We start from the raw sequence: 19541 nt of genomic DNA, 5'->3' as shown, positions 1-19541 counted from the left end.
GATTCATTAGTTAGTTTGAGTGGAACTAATGAGTTGTTGGGTCCTTTGATCCTTGTGTAGCTAGGTCTTGAACCCAAACCTCTGGTCCTTGTGTGGCTATGTCCTGGACCCGAACCCCTGGTCCTTGTGTGACTATGTCCTAAACCTGAACCCCTGGTCCTTTATGTGGCTAGGTCCTGAACACAAACCCCTGGTCCTTGTGTGGCTATGTCCTGAACACGAACCCCTCTTCTAGTTTTGGCAATGTCCTGAACCTGAACCCCTGGTCCTTGTGTGGCTATGTCCTAAATCTGAACCCCTGGTCCTTGTGTGGCTAGGTCCTGAACACAAACCCCTGGTACTTGTATGGCTATGCCCTGAACTCGAACCCCTGGTCCTTGTGTGGTAGGTCCTGAACATGAACCCCTGGTCCTTGTGTGGCTATGTCCTGAACTCAAACTCCTGGTCCTTGTTTTGTAGGTCCTGAACTCGAACCCCTGGTCCTTGTGTGGCTATGTTCTGAACCCGAACCCCTGGTCCTTGTGTGGCTATGTCCTGAACCTGAATCCCTGGACTTTGTGTGGCTAGGTCCTGAACACGAACCCTTGGTCCTTGTGGGGCAAGCTCCTGAACATGCTACACCAGTCCTTGTGTGGCCAGAACCTGAACCTCATCCTCTGGTTCGCATGTGGCCATTGCCTGAACTTCGTCCACGGGTCCGCGTGTGGCTAGTGCCTGAACCTCGTCCACTGGTCCGTGTGTGGCCAGTGCTTTAACGTGTACGCCGCATATCCGGACTGCTAAAACCAGTCTCCAAATCCAGTCCTGTCTGTGATTCAGTTTCAGTATTCATCCTGCCCGAGGAGTAGTCTGAATGAAGCTCAATTCTGTGTCAACTAACCTGACCCTTGGGGTCAGCAGCTGCAGCACCGGGGACTGCCTACGAGTGGTACCTGGCGGCTATCTGCCGCTCGAGCCTGACTCCACCATCAGGAGTTTCAGTGAACACTAGATAGCCGCTTAGCTATGCCCCTAGGAAGCCCGGACCATGACACCGTGGGTCCACGAACCACGTGCGCCACCTGCCGGCCTGACAGCAGGAAATAAGAAATCACTGTCAATCCTTGTTGCACCACTCTGAATAGCCCTCAAATCTGTATTTGGGGGCTGTAAGTGTATACAGTAGCACACACAATTATGGGTACTATTTTTGGGTACACTGTTAGAGCACCTTGGAGGACCTTTCCTGTCCAACATTATATAGACCCCGTGTAATGCATTATCTTCCCTGTGGAGGCACTGTACTTCCCTAGTTTTTGTTTTTAGCTGATTCACAACAGGGGATTGTCCAACACGGAAAACCTTTTTGAAATACATCTAGAACATGGTAGACTGGAATATAAAAAAAACCTTCCAATAGTAGAAAAAAATCCAGGATCATGTTTTATTAATTTTTCATATTCTATTTTTATCATCTTTTAATTCATTAACTGTCACGTTAGAATTAAAATAAAAAATAGTCACTTTATTTTACTTTTATTGTACATATTTAATGGTATCATAGAAATGTAATTCACTCATAAATTGGGAAGCTTTAGTTCATCTGAAACTTTTAATTATGCAAAACTCTTTGCACCTTTGCAAAGTTAAGCATTTAATGGTCTATTATCAAGTTTTGCTTTATGTATAAATTTTGTGAAGAAAATATACATTTTTTACATTATATTGGTAGTGGTGGTGTATGGGGCCGAAGAGTTGAGGAGGAAGCCGAAGCAAATAGGGCCCCGTCTGTTGTGAATTCGCTTTCTGGCCTCCCTCTGGTTATTACTGAAGGTAGTGTAGCTGGTCAGATTGACAGAGGGGTTGCAAGTTCTCTTCCTGGGCTCCCTCTGGTGGTTACTGGAGGTAATGGAGCTGATCTGATTGATAGAGGCTTGCCACCTGATAATGATGATGACGATTGGAGATCTGGGGTTTCAGATTGGGATTTAAGACAGCCGACTCCCTCTATCCCTGCTGGTGATTTGCTTTCTGTTCCTCCTGAGGTCTGATTTCTCCAGCTCTGTCCCTGCATGTTCAGCTAAGTGGTTTATTTGCTAATCTTTTTGCATTTGATCTGGTTTTGTTTATCTCTTCTTGGTGCGGGTCAGCCGGCTCCGGCTGGGGCTGTGCTGAATCACCACCCATATGTTACTGCTTGTGCCAGTTTGTTTTATTCCCCGTTAGATTGGTCTCTTTTTGCTCTGCTTTCAGAATATACCAGAGTGCTGATATAGTGGGGGGCGAAGTCGTGTGACTTCAGTGTTTTTTGCATCAGACGTGTTGGACTTTTTGCAGGGTTTTTTGCGTGATTGCAGACAGTGTCTTTCCTGTCCTGTCTGGTCAGTGTGGGCCCCATCATTTGCTCAGTCTATTTTCCTGCCTGTGTTTGTATTTTCATCTTGTCTCACCGACAATATATGTTTGGGGGCTCTCTATTCCTTTGGGGTCTGCTCTGGGGCAGTTTAGATTTCCCCTTTCTTGCTTTAGGCTTAGTTAGCTCTCTGGCTGTGCTGAGGCATCTAGGATCATCGTAGGTTTGCTCCACAGCTACTGCTAGTTGTGAGGATAGGATCAGGGGTCTGCAATCCGCTTAGTTACCAACCTCTCTGGTTTTCTGTGGCTTAGCCTGGACCTGCTCTCCTCCTCGGTGACCCATTCATAACACCCGTCCCTGGCCCACCATCCACCCATTTCACCCAACATTTTCCATACACGAATGGCAGAAGTTGGGAGGATTACTATGTAGTGGGCCCACCTGCTTCTTGCCCAGCAAGGTACCCAATATTTTTTACACCAGACTCCCAATGATAACTGCTGTGAATGAAGTTTAACCCTTTTAAATGCTGTGAAGAAGAATGTGGTTTCATTTAATTGGTTAGATGAAAGGGGCCTCAGAATTTCTGTTTACGCCTCAGAGTGGAATAAAAGAGGAAAAGTAGTTTAGAAGAGTAATCAAACAATAAAGGAGCTGAGATAAAGAGTGGACTCAGCGCAAAAAGGGGGAATGAAGAGAAAGTGTAAAGAGCACAGTAATGGACTTTTTGGTCTTTGCCCCAAAAAGGTGAGAACAACTAGAAGGATTGTTACTTTAAAGGGTTAATTCCTTCTAAAATTCTCCATGGCTTTATAGAATAGAATTTTAGAATTGGAAGGGACCTCCAGAGTCATCGTGTCCAACCCCCTGCTCAATGCAGGATTCACTAAACCATCTCAGATAGATGTCTGTCCAGCCTCTGTTTGAAGGCTTTCATTGAAGGAGAACTCACCACCTCTCATTGCAGCCTGTTCCACTCATTGATCACCCTCACTGGTAAGAAGTTTTTTCCAATATCTAATCTGCTTCTCGTGTTTCCATGTGCAAATGAGAATAATGATGATCTATCTACACTGTGACAGCCCTTCAGATATTTGTAAATAGTTATTAAGTCTCCTCTCAGGTCTCTTTTTTTGCAAGCTAAACATTCCAAGATCCTTTAACCGTTCCTCGTAGGACAGACTTTGCAGTCCGCTCACCATCCTGGTAGCTCTTCTGAGCTTGCTCCAGTTTTTCAATGTCTTTTTTAAAATGTGGTGCCCAAAACTGGACACAGTATTCCAGATGAGGCCTGACCAAGGAGGAGTAGAGGGGGATAGTTAGTCCACGTGATCTAGACTCTATGCTTCTGTTAATACATCCCAGAACTGTGTTTTACTTTTTTGCTTTAAATATACTGAATGGGGCTTATATATTGATGCCCACAGAACCCTCAAAAACCTACTTTCTCTCTTTTACTTTCCCATAATATCCCCAGCGTGCCATGCAGCTCCTGAAAATTTTGGATACCACTCACAAATCCTTGTTTATTCAGATTGGTACTCTTACCTTTAAACACTAGAATGTGTTAATCTCCTCGTTACTCAGCAAGTGATTTTTGCTTTTGCAGCGTCATTTCTTTTTTTTAAGCTAGAATTATGGTATACAAAAAAAAAGACATCTGACAAGTATGGGGAATGTGAGGAAAGCTTGTACATCTGGAGTCCATGAATGTATCTATCTCATTAACTGATAACTGGTGGAGACTTGTTGACCTCAAACATACACGTAGGTTAAAAATATCCCTTTAATTGGAACTTGTGTTTGGGGACATTTGGTTTATTTTGGACAGATAAGAGACCCCTTGGCTCTTCTTCCTAATAAGACGTGTTGCTACTTAACGATCCATCGCCGCACTGATGTTTATTCATCTACTCGTGGTAGAGCAGGTGTAGCCTTGGCTTAGGCCGTTCAGAAAAGATCAAAGACTCGCCGAGTTCATGGAGGGATTAATATGACAAAAGCAATGTGTGATGGGAACATTAATGCAGGGACATCATGGTGCTGAACACTTGAGTCAATACAGAGTCCAAAGGAGGACTAGCAAAGGATTAGCAAAGTGACCCTCAAAGTTGGGACCTTCACCCTGCCATTCTTCTCGTAATATAATACACCTGGGCAACCTCAGGCCACCATCTGTAAAATATTGTTGAATGGTGAAGCGGAACTTACTATAGAATCAAACCATGCCACTACTATCAGGGATTTGGAACAGGGCTGGTTTTAGCAGGTGGCAAACTAGGCATTTGCCTAGACTAGAGCACCTGTTCGTTAGGGTGGCCTCAGAGGACACAACCTCAAAGAATTGCCTGAATATACCATTGATACTTTTACTGGTGTAGAACTTTTAGGAAATGTGAAATGAACTCCTTCCCTTGGCTCATTAGGGAACTTACCACCAGGGATGTTGAAATGATAAGAAAAAGTATTAGAATGTGGCTGTTATTACTAATTCAAAGCTCTGGGGCTGGTAAAATGGGGACACTATTTCTGCTACTACAAAAAAGGAACTTGTCGCTAATACTAATAGGAGCCAGTCTCGGAATAGCCCACAGAGGAACAGGAGAATTCCCTAGTGGCCCCTGTGCAGGAGTAAGCCACTTACTCCCCAATATGAGTAGTAGTTGGCACATTATACTTGATCTTCTATATACAGACAATGGCAGCATCTCATCATTCATACAAGAAACTACCCAGTGTATTAGTATGTAATGGAGGTCTGGATGCAATGATCAGAAATCACGAGGCGGGAACAGTAGGTATTGATATAATTCTATTTATTTACAGCAGTAATTTTAAAAACTTAGTGTTAGTAACTATGCAAATCGGCAGGAGAACGAGTAACCATAAGTTTAGAATAACCAAGAAAGTCTTTCACTATTTAGCTTTAATGTTCTTTTCAGAAAAGATGGTAATGCAATCATGGGAGTTACCATGTAAGTCCTCTCTGAAGCTCTGGCCCCAGCTGGGGTCACCGGGCTTTCCCGCTAGGCCGCAAGTCTTTCTGACGTAGTCTATCAAAGCCCGCTGAGCCTCCCACGCACCATCTGGCCCCAACCCCTACGATACTGTAGTTGATAGCTGGAATTGATGGCCCTGTTCACTCATGCTGTCCCTCCACAATCACAGGCGTGCCTCTCCTGTTGCAGTCTTCTCACGGCTCCTTTCGGCTTGACAGTCAGCGGAAGTGTCTTTATGCTCGGGACCGAGAGGGCTACGCCTCTTCTCTTGACAAGTGATGGGGGGCCTCAGAGGCTTGACCAGCGCAGGGTACAAATCCTGGCTCTGACCAGTGTAAGCTGCACTTGAAGGTTTCCTACGGGGAATCCAGACCTTGCCAGGTGGCAAACCGGCACCTGGTTGGGGCAGACTTCCCGTTGAGACCTGTCATGCGGTCTCAGCAGTGTCTGCTCATGGTTTGGAAGTTTGGTAATGGGGCACTGTGACTGTTATTATTAATAAGGGATCTGTGACTGACAATAATGAGGGTACCATGGCTGTTGTTACTAGTAAGGGTCCTGTAACTGATACTAATGATGAAATTGTGACTGTTACGACTAAGAAGAGACCCTTGACTGATATTACTGGGGGCACTATAGCTGTTATTACTATGAAGGGATTGAGACTGGTATTAATAGGGGCATTGGCTTTTTAGGGACCTGTGACTGACACTAATATTGGTCCTATGACTGCTGTGACTAACAATGTGTCTGACACTAATGGGGGCACTGTGGCTGCTATAGCTAGTAAAGGTCAATACTAATGGTGGCTCTGTAGATTTTATGACTAATAAGGGACCCGTGGTTGGTACTAATGGGGGGCACTGTGGCTGTTATTACTAAGAATGGGCCTGTTGCTGGTACTAATAGGGATACTATGCCCTATACCCCTATTACTAATAAGGGACCTGTGGTTGATTCCAAATGGGGGCGTGTTGCTGTTATTACCAGTAATGAACCTATATCTGACACTTATTTGGCATTAGAAATAGGCCCGATGCTATTGCATCGGGAGTGCGGTGAACTCAAATTCCGCTCCACACCGCTCATTAGCTCAGTCGGCAGGGCGGGGGATTTGAATCCCGCGCTGCTCATTGGCTGAGCTGCCCACCGGCTGAGCCAATGAGCAGCGCGGGATTCAAATCCCCCGCCCCGTCGGCTGAGCCAATGAGCGGTGCCATGCGGGATTTGAATCACCCACCAAAGCCGCATGGCACCGCTCATTGGCTGAGCCGCCCGCCAGCTGAGCCTGTGAGCGGCACGGGATTCAAAGCCGCGTGGCAAGGCTCATTGGCTCAGCCGGTGGGGTGGGGGATTTGAATCCCGCGCCGCTCATTGGCTCAGCCGGCAAACGGCTCTGCCAATGAGCAGTGCCACTCGGCTTTGGTGGGGGATTTGAATCCTGGCTGCTATATCGGAATACCCATAACTTGGGTGTTCCAGTGTGGCGGTCGGCGTAGTGCCGATGCTGGCGCCGCTCATCTCCCAGCTGCGTCGCTGCTGACCTCCCTGTGGCGGGAGATGAGTCGATTGGTCATTATATATTAGATTAGTGGAAGGGACTGTGGATGACTCTAACGAGAGGCACACCAATTGGGGACACTGTAGGTGTTACTATTGGGGACACCAACACCATCCCTACTATGAACTGTGGGTGTGCAAAGCCACAGGGATACTTTCTTTGTTGTTCTTCAAACCCCGGTGTGGTGCATCACACACCTCAGCTGCTGCAGAACCTCACTTTTGACACCTCACCAATACCAACAGCAGGTATCTTCATTTTACCTGAAGCACACCTATGTTTTCTTGTGATCCTTGGACGCGGCCCTATTGTTCACCAGAAATGTTTGTGCGCCCGCTCTGATCTATAGACCAGCACAACATTACTTGGGTACTCGACTTGTAGCTGAAATGTAAAAGAGAGATTCGGGGTCTTAGGTCTTTTGAAGACGTTTCCTGTTGACATCCAAAAAAAATAGCAATCAAAAAGGGGCATTTTAAGGGAAGATTGAAGGAGCTCTTGAGTCGCGTGTCTGCTCCAGAATATGGCCGAGACTTTCCTCTGGGTTCGATCACTTTTAATCACCGCTCTTCAACTCTGAACCTTGCAATTTTCACAATGGCGATGTTACATTTACCTCAGCTCTAATTGCCTTACTGATTAGATCCCAGGATTCAGATTTGACCTAAACTGTCCTCATTTCCCAGGAATACAAGGAGAATTTGCCAAAGTTTTGTTTTAAAGGAAATAAAGACCATACGATGCGGTTACTTTTGCAAGTATGATCTCACCGCAGCAGCATTCCCCACATATTAATACGTTTTACATGTTGAGTGAGTTTTCCATACACTACGTGCTCTGGGCTACATTGCCAGTAACCAGCTCCCAAATCCACCCCTATATTCTCTGGACACAATATCCACAGCCGAGCCCCCGTTATTCTGTGAGCCCTGAGTGGCGATCGACACCATGCTGCTGCGGAGCTACAGTGAATTCTGCCCTGCCCTTCCTCCAGACCCTGAGGGATTCTGATATTAACCCTACATTTGGGAACAGATCATGATACAGTTCCCTAATATAATACTAAAAGAGGCCACCAAAAATGTCCCGTACTGTAAAATTGTTCTTGAAAAAAAATTAAAAAATTTAAATTTTGTTTCCAGAAGGTTAGAAGATCAGCTCCCATGATAATCAGTCACGGAAATGCGGGAAGTTACATGACAGTAGTCACTAGCCCATGTAACTACGGATGGATGGATGGGTGGGTTGACGGGTGGATGGATGGATTGATGGATGGGTGGATAGATGGAACGATGAATGGATGGGTAGATGGAGTGGTGGATGGAGCGGTGGATGGATGGGTGGATGGATGAATGGGTGGGTGGATGGATGCCATCAAGTGCTGTGACTGTGAAGGTTGCACTTGCCTTTTGACCATGATATTGTTGAACTTGGAGATCTTTTCGGTAGATCGTCAATCGATGCCTCTAGTCATCTTTAAAATATCTTTATCTTTCAACCTTATCTCAGCATGTCCATCATCCCACTTTGGTTCCAAGGCCTGATTTAATGTCAGTTAAAGTTAATCCCGCAAAAATAAAGTTCACCCTTTCACAATATCTTCTGTACAGTCAGTGGTAGAGCTATGGTAGTTGAGTGATAATCTGACCAATTTGAGAGTCAACGCTGTTCTTCCAGGTGAAGCACCTAAAGCCTATGCAGATGTGTCTCCTGAGTATGCCTTGTCCCAGACTCGGTCAGTTTAGACCATTTTACCATTTAATGTTTGAATAAATTGACAGCAGAAACAGCTCAGTTGGTCATCACCCATAGCCATAAATTTAATTAAAGTGTCAATATGAGCAATCCTTGTTTTTCAGACTGGTATCCCAAGCAAAAGCTGACCTTAGGTTATCCTGGTATTAAGGTCACCAGAAATCAGATGTAATATGTGCAAGAATGAATTTGGTAGTGTTCACTTTCCCTGCTGTGCCCCCACAGGAGAAATAAAACAATACATATTTCCTAATCAGATGAATGGGCTTTCACTACTAAGCGCTGTACAGCAATGTCAAGAAATAGAGGGCATTAAAATCGGAAAACTGCACTATAAGGCAGCAGCGTTTGCCGATGACTTACTCATCATGATGATAAAACCACTTCGAAGCTTCCCTGCCCTTGTAAAAATTTTAGACGAGTATGGTAACCTCTCTAACTTCAAGGTGAATATGTCTAAGTCCGAGGAATTAGATTTAAATGTACCACAGCATACCCTCACCAAATTGAAGAATCTATTTTCGTTCACCTGGCCCAAAAGCTATGTTACTTATCTCGGAGTCAAAATAAGTAGGACTGATAGAGAGCTACTTACATATAACTATTACCCGCTACTAGATAAGGCTGCTGCCACAATCCGGTCTTGGAGAGATCCATTTTTATCATGGATGGGAAGAAAAAATCTTTTAAAAAGCCTAATATTACCCAAATTCACCTATATGTTCCAAATGATGCCCATACATGTCCCAGATTCTAATCTTACCAAAGTAAATTCCTTCTTCTCTAAATATTTATGGAAAAACGCAAAGCCTCGTATAGCCTTACACACACTGACATTACCTAAAGAGAGGGGCGGAATGAGCGCCCCCAATATCAGGAAATGTTATTATGAACAGTAAGCTTAATCCGAGGCTCACAAGACAAACAGTGGATTGCAATAGAGGAGGAGCTTTCACCCCTGCCTCTAAGACCACTTCTAATGACCTATACTAAGGGGCACTCACTCCTTCCTCATTCAAACCCGCTTACACGAGTACTGTTTAAAATATGGGCAAAAACACACAATACCCTTGTGCCTCCTTCGTCGCCATTATTGAGACTTTCTGATATTCTGGCCCATCCCGTAAAATTCCTAACCATAGGGGAGAGACGCAAACAAAATGTTTCAGTAGACCAATTAATGATGGATGGGGTGCTCCTCTCGCTACCGGAAATATGTGGGCTCTCTGGCCTAACCAACTTTAACTTCATGCAATACTCCACACTCAAAGAAACACTGAAAAGAATACACTACAACCAGGATATAGCACGTAAACCCACGCCATACGAGGCTTTGTGTGCCAAAACATCCAGACCCTCCAAAGTATTATCTACAATCTACCAAGCACTCCTATCAAAAGATCTCTGTCTTCAGAGGGCTTTTATATTAAAGTGGGAAAAAGATCTCGGCTATGCATTTTCACAAACACAAGTACTACACATCTATACACACTCTCATGGCATGACTCAAGAAAACTCTTATCAAGTAGTGTCCAGATGGTATCTTTCACAGACGCAATGTCAAGCTTGGCGAGCAAACTCACATACTAAATGTTGGAGATGTGGAATCGAAGATGGCGATTACTTCCACCTATGGTGGACATGCCCAATCATAAGACGCTTCTGGACGCTAACAGAAAAAATTATTCAGGATATAGTGGGAAAGAGGGCGAAACTGACACCTGAAACAGCGCTACTAAACTCTCCAATATGGCCGGGACATAAACAGACTTCTGCCCTTGTACATAATATAATAGCAGCAGCTATGCTCTTAATACCCACGTATTGGAAATCAACAAATATTCCTACATCCAAACAAATGCTACAGAAAGTAGACCAGCCATGGCTGAATTGGTGGCTCTAGTAAATCAAGCGCAAAAAAACTTCAAAGAGACCTGGCACCCTTAGGCCTCTTTCACGCTTCCGTTTTTGACAATCAGTCACGATCCGCCAATTTTGAAAAAAAACGGATCCGCCATTTTTCTTTGCGGATCCGTTTTTCTCCCCATTTACTTTCATTATTGGCGGATCCTGCCTGATTTCCGTCCGTTGCATCCGTTTTTTTGAGGATCCGCCACAATCTTAGTGTCCGTCAACATCCTCAAAGATTTCCAAACGGAGCTTGAAATGTTTTTTTTTGCCGGCGGATCCTCCAGACACTGAATTAACCCCAAAATCTGTCTGGGTGCCGGACAAAAAAAAAAAAAATCTCTCTCTCTCTCTCTCTCTCTCTCTCTCTCGCGACTCCTTTAAATTTCCTCATTTTCAGGATTCGTCTAAAAACGGATCCTGTGCCATCCGTTCACATCAGTTGAGAACGGATCCGCTTGTCTGCCTTTTTGGCGGATTATAACTGATGCAAAAAAACTGAAGTGTGAAAGAGGCCTTAGATTCAATTTAGGTTGAGCGACCGCTTTGTCACACTATAACAGACTTAAATATAAAAAGGATGCTACCCTGTGATGCTTTCACTACCAGTGTCCCACCCTCCTCTCCTTACCTTTTCAACCCCCTTTACTCCTTACTGTTTTATTCTTAGTTCCTACCTATCCCTATCATCTGTACTTAGTTGCAAATCACAATATCAAGTCCTTTAATATTGTTAACTCGCTTATATTTTATTATTTTAACTCTAAAGTCAATAAGTATCATAACCACCATTCTAGACAAGTCTACACTACATTATATACTTATTCATAATACTTTGAAGTTGACATGTTATACAGTTGTGGCCAAAAGTATTGACACCCCTGCAATTCTGTCAGATAATACTCAGTTTCTTCCTGAAAATGATTGCAATCACAAATTCTTTGGTATTATTATCTTCATTTAATTTGTCTGAAATGAAAAAACACAAAAGAGAATGAAGCAAAAAGCAAAACATTGATCATTTCACACAAAACTCCAAAAATGGGCCAGACAAAACTATTGGCTCCCTCAGCCTAATACTTGGTTGCACAACCTTTAGCCAAAATAACTTTGACCAACCACTTCCGGTAACCATCACTGAGTTTCTTACATTGCTCTGCTGGAATTTTAGACCATTCTTCTTTGGCAAACTGCTCCAGGTCCCTGATATTTGAAGGATGCCATGCACACGGTCAAGCAGTCCAGTGCCAGAGGCAGCAAAGCAACCCCAAAATATCAGGGAACCTCTGCCATGTTTGACTGTAGGGACCATGTTCTTTTCTTTGAATGCCTCTTTTTTTCTCCTGTAAACTCTATGTTGATGCCTTTGCCCAAAAAGCTCTACTTTTGCCTCATCTGACCAGAGAACATTCTTCCAAAACGTTTTAGGCTTTTTCAGGTAAGTTTTGGCAAACTCCAGCCTGGCTTTTTTATGTCTCGGGGTAAGAAGTGGGGTCTTCCTGGGTCTCCAACCATACAGTCCCTTTTCATTCAGATGCCGACGGATAGTACGGGTTGACACTGTTGTAACCTCGGACTGCAGGGCAGCTTGATCTTGTTTGGATGTTAGTCGAGGTTCTTTATCCAACATCCGCACAATCTTATGTTGAAATCTCTTGTCAATTTTTCTTTTCCGTCCACATCTAGGGAGGTTAGCCACAGTGCCATGGGCTTTAAACTTCTTGATGACACTGCGCACGGTAGACACAGGAACATTCAGGTCTTTGGAGATGGACTTGTAGCCTTGAGATTGCTCATGCTTCCTCACAATTTGGTTTCTCAAGTCCTCAGACAGTTCTTTGGTCTTCTTTCTTTTCTCCATGCTCAATGTGGTACACACAAGGACACAGGACAGAGGTTGAGTCAACTTTAATCCATGTCAACTGGCTGCAAGTGTGATTTAGTTATTGCCAACACCTGTTAGGTGCCACAGGTAAGTTACAGGTGCTGTTAATTACACAAATTAGAGAAGCATCACATGATTTTTCGAACAGTGCCAATACTTTTGTCCACTCTCTTTTCTATGATTGATGTGGAATTATATCCAATTTGGCTTTAGGACAATTCTTTTTGTGTTTTTTCATTTAAGACAAATTAAATGAAGATAATAATACCAAAGAATTTGTGTTTGCAATCATTTTCAGGAAGAAACTGAGTATTATCTGACAGAATTGCAGAGGTGTCAATACTTTTGGCCAGAGCTGTATGTTCCTTTGAACATTGTATCTTGACTGATTAACAATATCCCTGTTTGTTTAATAACGTGTTTTAAAAATTAATAAAAAGATCATTGAAAAGAAAAAAAAAGATGAATGGGCTTTTTGTGTAACACATAGGTACTTTATTGAAAGAGATGTTCTTTGTAGCTGTTCTGACTTATATACACTCCTCAACATTGAAAATACAACACCAGGAAGAAAAAGTCATGGTGCTATGGAAATCACAGGATGGACAGACCTGTAACTGATTGGCAAATGATGGAAAAATGGAAACAACATTTTCAAAGCATCTCAATTTATTCAGTATGGAGTATGAGCGCCATATACAGAAATCCCCGCACCTAACCTCCTTGGCTGCTGTCTGTAAAGTTTTAATGGTTGTCTGACGAATGTTCTGCTACACTGAATGCATGTGGGAAAATCATCAAGATCCGGTGCTGGCAGCTCAATTTGCAATTTACAGTCAATATTGTCCCAGATGTACCCAACTAGACCAATTTTCAAATATCATTGTTTCCCAGGTAAAAGTGAGAGGAGGATAGACCTCCATTCCAGCCTCCATTGCCGTCTTGCTCTGCACCATTGATAGCCTTTGAGAATAGTAGAATGAGGTCAGTGGATCACCTGTAGCTGGAGGTCTGGCTCATAACCCAATGTTGTGCAAACACCTTATGATGGTTTGTGTAGACACTGTCTGACTCCTTAGGCTTGGGATGTAATGTCCAATTTCATTTGCAGAACAATACTTGACTTTTTTTACAATCGACAATATTTCCTGGGTGACTTCATAAAAAGGGAACATCACACCAATCCTACTTGTGGGGAGTGGTATAATGTATGGTAGCCGGACTCCTCTAGTCTTCATCCCAGGTGCTCTAACAGCGCAGCTTTACATTGATTTAATGACGGAACCAGCGGTACGGCCATGTCTCCAATGCGTCCCGGAGCCATTTTTCAACATGACATAACCAAGCTGCATGTTGCTCGTACTGCTATGAGCAGCCTGCATGGCCTAAACCTGCTACCATGACCTGAAGCGTCTCCAGACTTGTCTCAAGGACATCTGGTACGTCATTGGTCGGTAATCACACAGTGAGCTGCCAGCTGCGGATCTTGATGATTTGCCCAAGTGCATTCAGCGCAGCGGTGCATTCCGCAGACAATATCTGCCTGCCCGTGGTGCTCATACTGAATATATTCAGATGTTTTTGAGAATTTTGTTTCCATTTTTCCGTCATTTCATATCAGTAACATCTCTATCCATCTTGTGATTTCCATAACTCCATGAATTTTCGTTCTAAGTGTTGAAATCTCAATGTTGAGAATTTATAATGGTTCGCGGAACAGAGGACACCAAGATATAAAACCATTCATTGGTTCCCAATAGTATGGGAACTAGAAAGTGGTTTGTGTAAGCCAGATACTATCTTAAAGAATAAGATAAGTGATGTCTAACAAGATTTGTAATTTTCTTCTTTCATGACCATAATGAAGAGACACCTGTCGACAGAAGATTTCCAAAATGTCTTTGGGATGAAGATCGAAGAATTTGATCGCTTGGCTTTATGGAAGAGGAATGACCTGAAGAAGAAGGCTCTTCTTTTCTAGCCTACGCCAAGCCGCTTAATAGAACTGCCATCCGTAACGTTACCAACGACTCCCAGAAGAGCGAGGCAAGACTGTTCCAAGGGGCCAACGAGTTCTCCCGTCATCTTCTAACATGCCAACGTCTGCCAACGTTGCTTTATTTACAATATTTCTACCTGCCCTAGAACACTGTAACGCCGACCGCGGTATGTCAGGGGATACAACTGTATGTATAATCCATGTCTCCATGATTCTCATCACAGTCAAGTGACACGAGGGCCAAAGACTCGCATGTAAGCCATGCTCGCATTCATTTCTATGTGGTTTATTACGGTGACGGAAGCTTGCCTAACCTTAGAACAAAACTTTTCATAGAATAAGCCTGTGCTTGCTACTCCCGTGTACTCACTAACACTCAGATCGGCATAGTACCTTATTATCTAATCACCGGATTCCTCAGGCATTTTTTGCTTCCATAAATATTTTTTTATAGTGTATATGGCTCGGAAGTCCACAGATTACGGTAGCTAATTTATCTTCTCACAGATACATCTAGAGAGAGTAAAACAACAGTCACACTATATAACCGCACATTAATGACAGTGCTATAGGAAATCAATGATGGCAGGGCTGGAAAACCTCAGAGCTGAAATCGAAAAACTCTTTGGCCAAATTTAGTATTGCACTTTTGCCCTTTTTTTTGTAATATTTTAGGGGTTTTTTCACCTGTTTTTAATTTGCGATTTTTTATTTTATTTTTCTTTCTTTTAATTTGCACCTTTTTTAAAGACTCTCCTGTTTTTTTTTTTCTCATGTTCATCGGTGGGGATTCCAAATGTTTTCATCAATTGCAATTTTTCTAAAAAGTTAAAAAAAAGTCACAAAATTTTGGAGCAAATGTACTCCAAGTCTCCCCGGAGTGATCTTATGTATATGCAGATTTTTTTTTCGTGTGCACATTTTGCAGCATTATGGTTGAACAAAAAAAGTGAAAAAAAAAGGTGAAAGAAAAAATAAAGTATTGTTTTAAATTTTGCGCAAAATTCATGAGCCATTTTGAAGAAAATGGTGGAAAAAAAAACATGAAGGAATACAAAACACAAAAAAGAAAAAGTGGCTTAACAAAAAAACTGCAAATGATGAATCGGTCTGGTAATTTTTAGTTTTGCCATTAGATTCCATGATGCGTTGTCTTATACCAGTCATTTAAGTATCCGCTACCCACAGTGGCTGGGGCTTTAGCAGATGCATGGTTACATTCACATGGGACAGAAAACCTGCGGACAGATTTACTGACAGATTTGTGCAAACAAAATCCATATTTCCTAATATGAGTGTAGGGGATGTTTAAGTCCAATCCCAAAAATGGCCAAAAACAGAACAGGTCTGCCTAATTTTGGGGGGTGAAATTTTTCAAAACTTCCTCTAATTTTTGGTCTTGGACCTGCAAAATTTTCCCGGGATTGTTTCCAAAAATTCAGGACAATCAATTGGGTTTCATTGAAAATTTTGCTTCCTTTAACTTCTGTGTTGCACTGCCAATGGATGAGTTTACTGCGAATCCATCAGTGAGCTCATTCTGGTGATCTGTTGGTGGAGTTTGTAGCTCTTTTCATTTGTCTTTTTTTAGCTCTTCTCTGATTTATGACCACAGATCACATAGCACTTATATGTGCAGGAAACTCAAAGCCTTTAAAAGCCAAATGCTGCAAATTCTTTTTATGAAAGCCAATTTCACAATGATTTTTAGTTCCAAATACATGAATTTAAGTTAAAAAACAATTGTCCTCAAATGTGGACATCCCTTTTAAGGAGACGAGTTGTGTGTGAAGTCTTACTGACAGTGCTCCATGGGAAAAAAAAGTGTATTTGTTTGTTGCCAGTATAAGGATGGCATGAGACACCTTAAGGTGAAGTTACTTATGCAGGCCTACAGTAATGGACAAAAGTGTTGGTACCCTTGAAATTGTTCCAAAAAATGAAGTTTTTCTCCCAGAAAATTATTGCAATTACATGTTTTGTTATAGACATGTTTATTACCTTTGGTAATCTTCAGCTTTAATGATGCATTGCACACAGTGAAGGTTCCCAGTGCCAGAAGTGGCAAAATAACCCCAAACATCTTTGATCATCCACCATATTTGACTGTAGGTACTGTGTTCTTTTCGCATTCTATTTTCGATAAGCAGTAGAATGATGTGCTTTACCAAAAAGTTTTATCTTAGTCTCATCTGTCCACCAGACTCTTTCTCAGAAGGATTTTGGCTTAGTCACATATATTTTGTCAAATTGCAGTCTAGCTTTTTTATGCCTCTTTGTCAGCAGTGTGGTCCCTGCCATGGCATTACATTTCACTCAAATGTCGTCGTATACATTGATGACACTGATGCACCCTGAGTCAACTGGGCAGCTGGAATTTCTTTAGAACTTGATTTGGGCTGCTTATCCACCATCCCGACTATCCTGCATTGCAACTTTCTTAAATTTTTCACATCCAGGTTAGCTACAGTGCCATAGGTTGTAAACTTCTTGATTATATTGCACATTGTGGACAAAGGAACATAAAGATGTCTGGAGATGCACATGTAACCTTGACATTGTTGATATTTTTCAACAATTTTGTTTCTCAAGTCCTCAGACAGTTCTCTTCACCTCTTTCGGTTCTCCATGATTACTGTAGTGTGACACACACAGACACAATGCAAAGATTGTGTCAACTTCTCCCCTTTTTATCTGGTTTCAGGTGCGATTTTCATATTTCCCACACCTGTTACTTGCCACATGTGAGTTTGAACGAGCATCACATGCTTGAAACAAAGTTGTTTACTCACAATTTTGGAAAGGTGCGAACAATTTTGTCCAGCCCATTTTGGGGTTTTTGTGTGAAATTTTGTCTTTTTTTTTGCTCAGTTTTTTTTTGCTGCCCCAATACACACAATGATAATAAGCATGTGTATAACAAAACACGTGTAATTGCAATAATTTTCTGGGTGAAATACTTCCTTTTCTAGAACAATTTCAAGGGTGCCAACACTTGCAGCCATTACTGTATACAAAGTATGTCCTGTAAATACAGATATTGGTGACACATACAGTATGGTTGGACATTCAGTATTGCTTATAGCACACTAAAGGTAAATTGAGGGGCAGTAGTAGTGGAGCGACAAAAAGCAAAACACCACTGTATGAGGATCATGAGGCATCTAAAAAAAAACCATATACTTAACCAATAAAAGACAGAGTTTTATAGCCTGAGTGATACATTAAAGATACATACTTGATTAGCAAAAAACGCAAGAATATAGTGACAGTTAATATATAGAAGATAGTAAATTGTAAAGGCTTTGTGGGCAATGCTATATGGAGCCCATAAATGTCAAGGCACAAAGGGGAGGGTATGGTGCAGCGGGTAAGATAGAGATATAATGCTACTGTATATAAAGATAAGCAAAGATATATAAAAATGTCAGATGGTAAGTATATCACAAGATAATAATAGTCCTAACAATCCATTAAATAAATATAGATCCAAGTTCACAAAGTAACAGCTAGTCGGCTAAAGTATAGAAGTCTAAATTGTATTGTTAGGACGCATTTAGTACGTACAGGCCCAAATAGACAAAGGGGACAAACAGTGATGTAGGTCAGATATCTTAGATCCATTACCCGATGATATGATTAAATTGACAGTATCGCACCACCTCCTGATGAAGCTGTGCTTACAGCGAAACTCCGTCGAAGATTCTCTTTAAAATGTTTGTCCACTCCTCGGACAACCCCTTCTCGATCTGATTGTTTACCTCCGTTAAAATATAAACTCCTGTACTCATCTCGGGTGTCGGCGCCATTCTAACAGTGTTGGAACTCGCGTTCCGAGGGCTCATATAAGGTTTTTACTTCGCTGGAGCGCCGCACCCGATCAGCGCCGGCATCACTGACATCAGCAGAAAGTCACGGCTGTGGCTGCAGTTTCCTTGATGTTTGATTTGTCCGATTCGAATAAGAAAAAAATAGACAATGCCAAGTAAAACTAACAGAAAAAAGTCAAGAATTAAGTGATAAGGCACAAACATAAATAAAACAATTAAAACAATCATTACTCCAAAAAAAAAGCGCAAAGGCCATAAGGAATTGGACAAAAAATCTGCAGTGAAATCCCTCGGTGCTATACGCAGATTTCAGGTCAGATTTTCGTGCACCTTTAGCCACAGATTTTATTGCAATAAATGTAACCTGTGATCATTTGCAGCAGATCATTTCCATGCCGCACATTATGTGTGAATTCAGCCTTAAATTCGTCTCGGGGCTTCTCCATTTGTGATCATTCACGATACAGAACAGAATAGGTTGAGAAATTCCTGATTGTGTGTAAGCCGCAGGTCGTGATGTAATTCATCTATAAATCCTCTAGGGGGGGTATGCTTCCTATAGAAATTTTACTCTTCTGAATTTCGTGTTTCAATTTCCAAGATCTCTATAAAATAATAAAAAAAAAAGAGGAAAAATAACTTCCCGTCAGTAATAATTTAGTTTTTTTATGCTCTACTAATCCATCCCCTATTACTATTTGCCGTCCACCTCTCTAAATTAAATGCGTATATTTTCGCCCAAAAATCATTTTTTGTAATTGAGTCCCATTATTAAATGTTGCGCCGTTTCCTGTCTGGAGCCTATTTGCGGCAGTCTGTTGCTTCAGAATGGGTTAACTAAGAATCTGTCAGTGAGCTCATTCTCACAGGACAGATTCTTTTTTTTTTCTTCTGAGCTCAGCTGATTTCTAACCACGGAATATGTAAAAGCCAAAAAAAAGTGCAACATTTTTTGGAAATAGAGTAATATCATTGTATTGTAGCGTAAACCTCTGGTTTTTGGTGCAGAAAAAACACAAATGCTCAACATGTGCACATACGATGACATGGACGCTGCCCTGGCTATCAAACACTATAAGGGCTTGGTCAGACAATGCATATTTGCTGCACTGCAATGGAAAAAATGCAATGTTTTACCGTACCAGCAAAGTGAATGAGATTTCTGAAACCTCATGTTCTCGCTGCTTATTTTTTCCTTCCTTCATGTCAATTCTTTCAGTGTTTTTTGCAAATGAGTGGGGAAAAAAGGGGATGTAAAAATGCATTATT

General features: G+C 42.1%; 1 protein-coding gene across 1 annotated transcript in view; it reads left to right on the top strand.

Annotated features, from left to right (window-relative positions):
* ABLIM2 (actin binding LIM protein family member 2) overlaps positions 1–19020 on the top strand; it is a 230106-nt gene extending 211086 nt beyond the window's left edge. Inside the window, exon 21 of the mRNA XM_073574547.1 lies at positions 14311–19020. Coding sequence (XP_073430648.1) covers positions 14311–14424 — 114 coding nt within the window. The 3' untranslated portion in view covers positions 14425–19020. The remainder of the gene's footprint in view (positions 1–14310) is intronic.
* Positions 19021–19541: the final 521 nt, after the last annotated feature.

The sequence above is a fragment of the Dendrobates tinctorius genome, unplaced genomic scaffold (genome assembly GCF_039654945.1).
Source record: "Dendrobates tinctorius isolate UK_male_01 unplaced genomic scaffold, ASM3965494v1 ptg000039l, whole genome shotgun sequence".
Taxonomy (NCBI): Eukaryota; Metazoa; Chordata; class Amphibia; order Anura; family Dendrobatidae; genus Dendrobates; species Dendrobates tinctorius.
Note: the sequence above shows the minus strand (reverse complement) of the source record. Positions and strands in the feature narration are given on the sequence as shown.